Source organism: Alosa alosa, chromosome 23 (genome assembly GCF_017589495.1).
Source record: "Alosa alosa isolate M-15738 ecotype Scorff River chromosome 23, AALO_Geno_1.1, whole genome shotgun sequence".
NCBI lineage: Eukaryota > Metazoa > Chordata > Actinopteri > Clupeiformes > Clupeidae > Alosa > Alosa alosa.
Window position 1 is genome coordinate 26694151 of NC_063211.1, and position 2476 is coordinate 26696626.

A 2476-nucleotide genomic window follows, 5' to 3' on the forward strand; every position below is an offset into this window, starting at 1 on the left:
GCCTCCTGCAGTCCCACCAAGGGCTGCTGCGTGTCCACCTCCTCCCCGCTGTCCTCCTCCAGCTCCTCAGTGACCTGCAAGGCCCCAGGGGATGGCGCCGAGGGCCTGCCCAGCACCAGCCACCACCACCACCACCACCAGCAGCTGGGCCCCGAGGGCCAGTACCTGTCGCCCAGCAAGCACGGCCGCGAGCACCAGGGGGCCAGCACTGACCCAGTGGCCAAGGTGCTGGCCGAGGCACGCTCCCGGATAAGCCAGGAGGTGGGCATGGAGGAAGGCATGGCTGGGGTGGTCAGTGTGGGGGTCGGGGGCGAGAGGGGTGGCCGGGATGGCATGGACGCCGACCAGGTGGTGCGCGACATCGACAAACTGCTGCAGGACTGTCGCACCAACGAGAGCACCCCTGTCAGGAAGTGAGGTGGGCGCCCCATGTCGGGCCGCGGTACGGACACTACTGAAGCCATGTTTCATTTTCTCTCAAAAGAAAAAGGAAAAGGAAAAAAGAGAAAGGGATCACAGAACTGGACAGAGATATGGGAGAACACGAGCGGAATTTTTAACGGACAAAGTCTACAAAGAGACAAAACTATTTTCCCTCGGGTAAAGGACTCCACCAAAGGCACACACTGCAGTGGGCTTGTGGGGATGCTCATCCACCTTACACACACACACACACACACACACACACCCCCACACTCCCCACCCCATCCCAGCAGAGGACAAACAACATCTCCACTGCCTCAGAAAGGTTTTAGAAACGAAAAAAACCTGAAAGGTTTTAATGCAGGAGGAGGGAGAAAACCTGGAGAACACACTTACGGACAGGAGCTGTTGTTGTGACTGTCTGCTCTGCTCAGTTGGGGCCAAGGGGGACAACACACACACAACACACACGCCAACAACGGCTCCTTTTGTTGCAAGCTTTTTCTTCAAAGTGCCCACCAGCTCAGAACTGTTCCTCTGCCGTATGAATGTGTGTGTGTTTGTGTGTGTGTGTGTGTGTGAGGGAGAGAAAGAGAGAGAGAGACTCTGCAAAAGACTGCTCGGTCATAGGAGACGGGCATAGCCTGACTACACCCTTTTGTGGACTCTGCCAGTCGCATCCAAGTGTGGAGGTGATCCGACTACACACGTCTAGAGCTACCCAGACCCAGAGACCGAAACACACACGCACACACCGAAACACACACACACACACACACACACACACAGACACACACACTTCCTTTACTGTAAACACGCTATCTTTTTCTGACTTTGTAATATCAGTGTTTGAAGTGCAAATGATATCTGGACACACAAAAACAGTTGGGGGCTTAACTTTGGTGGGGGTGGGGGATAATCGGTTGGAGGTGTGTTCTGAGCAGTGGGGTTGGGGGTTGGGGTTTCAAATGAAATGTAACCATTTTTCAGCCATCATTTCTAGTCACGTGTGTATACTGTGTTTTCTCTGCCCTTCTATGTGTGCAAAGCCGACATAACAGAACATTCCAGTCAGTCTTGAGTCTATCGTGTGAAATACTTCATTACCATGAGCTACTTGTTCTTCGCGCACCATGGCAGCATACCTGTCCAACATTAAACAAAAGGCAATCACAATCCTGTATATTAGGGACATATTTCCTTGACTGTGAAAAGATATATCTATATATACATATAGATAAATATATATATATATATATGAACTTATACTGTATAGTGCCCAGATATTAACAAAATATTTATACATTTTGTAAAAAAAGAGTCAAAAGAAAAAAGGAAATCCAGCACACAAGCAGGATGGACATTTGGAGGGTGAAAAGTGTGTTGAAATTGATTTGCAGTTTATGGTAAGCTATTTATTTAAGAAACTGCTGTGGACACTGCTACCGCCTTCATAACGAAAACAAAAAAAGATTCAAAAAACGAGAAAAAAGGAAATGTCCCTTCACATGATCACTTATACACTATATCATTCAATGTGTAAAATGTGTCTGATTCAATGTGTTTACATCCAAATATGACATATTTTTTATTGATTTTACTGCAATTTCTGTGCATATGAGCCAAATTGTTACGTGTACAAGAGCTATATTGTGTATTTTATTAAATTAATATATAGTTGTGTTGCAATATACATGGGCTTATATTGTACTTGGCAACTGTTGCCTTAGCTGCCATCAAACTCTGTGAGTTTACTTTTTTGGGGTGTGTCTATACTATCCTTTTCTATCCTATCCTGGCCCTGCGGCCTCCCTCTCTTGAGCTGTCTCTTTTCTAAAGCCTGCTCACATGAGCGCAGACTCTCACCCAGACTGCAGATTTACACTGGACACAGTCGCCACCACCTTGAGGTCAACAGAAAACCATTCGCCACGGCTTTTTCGCTTGGAGCACCTTCACGCCACAAACAGGGCAGCTATATTTTTAGACGATGACCTCTTGGAATTTTCAATCTGTCTCTATCCGTCCGTCCGTCCGTCTGTCTTTCTTTCCT

The 2476-nt window shown here is 47.5% G+C and overlaps 1 protein-coding gene across 1 annotated transcript in view; it reads left to right on the forward strand.

The window, feature by feature from the left end:
• pcdh17 (protocadherin 17) overlaps positions 1–2116 on the forward strand; it is a 70758-nt gene extending 68642 nt beyond the window's left edge. Inside the window, 1 exon segment of the mRNA XM_048234979.1 lies at positions 1–2116. This exon segment is cut by the window's left edge and continues 314 nt beyond it. Coding sequence (XP_048090936.1) covers positions 1–417 — 417 coding nt within the window. The 3' untranslated portion in view covers positions 418–2116.
• Positions 2117–2476: the final 360 nt, after the last annotated feature.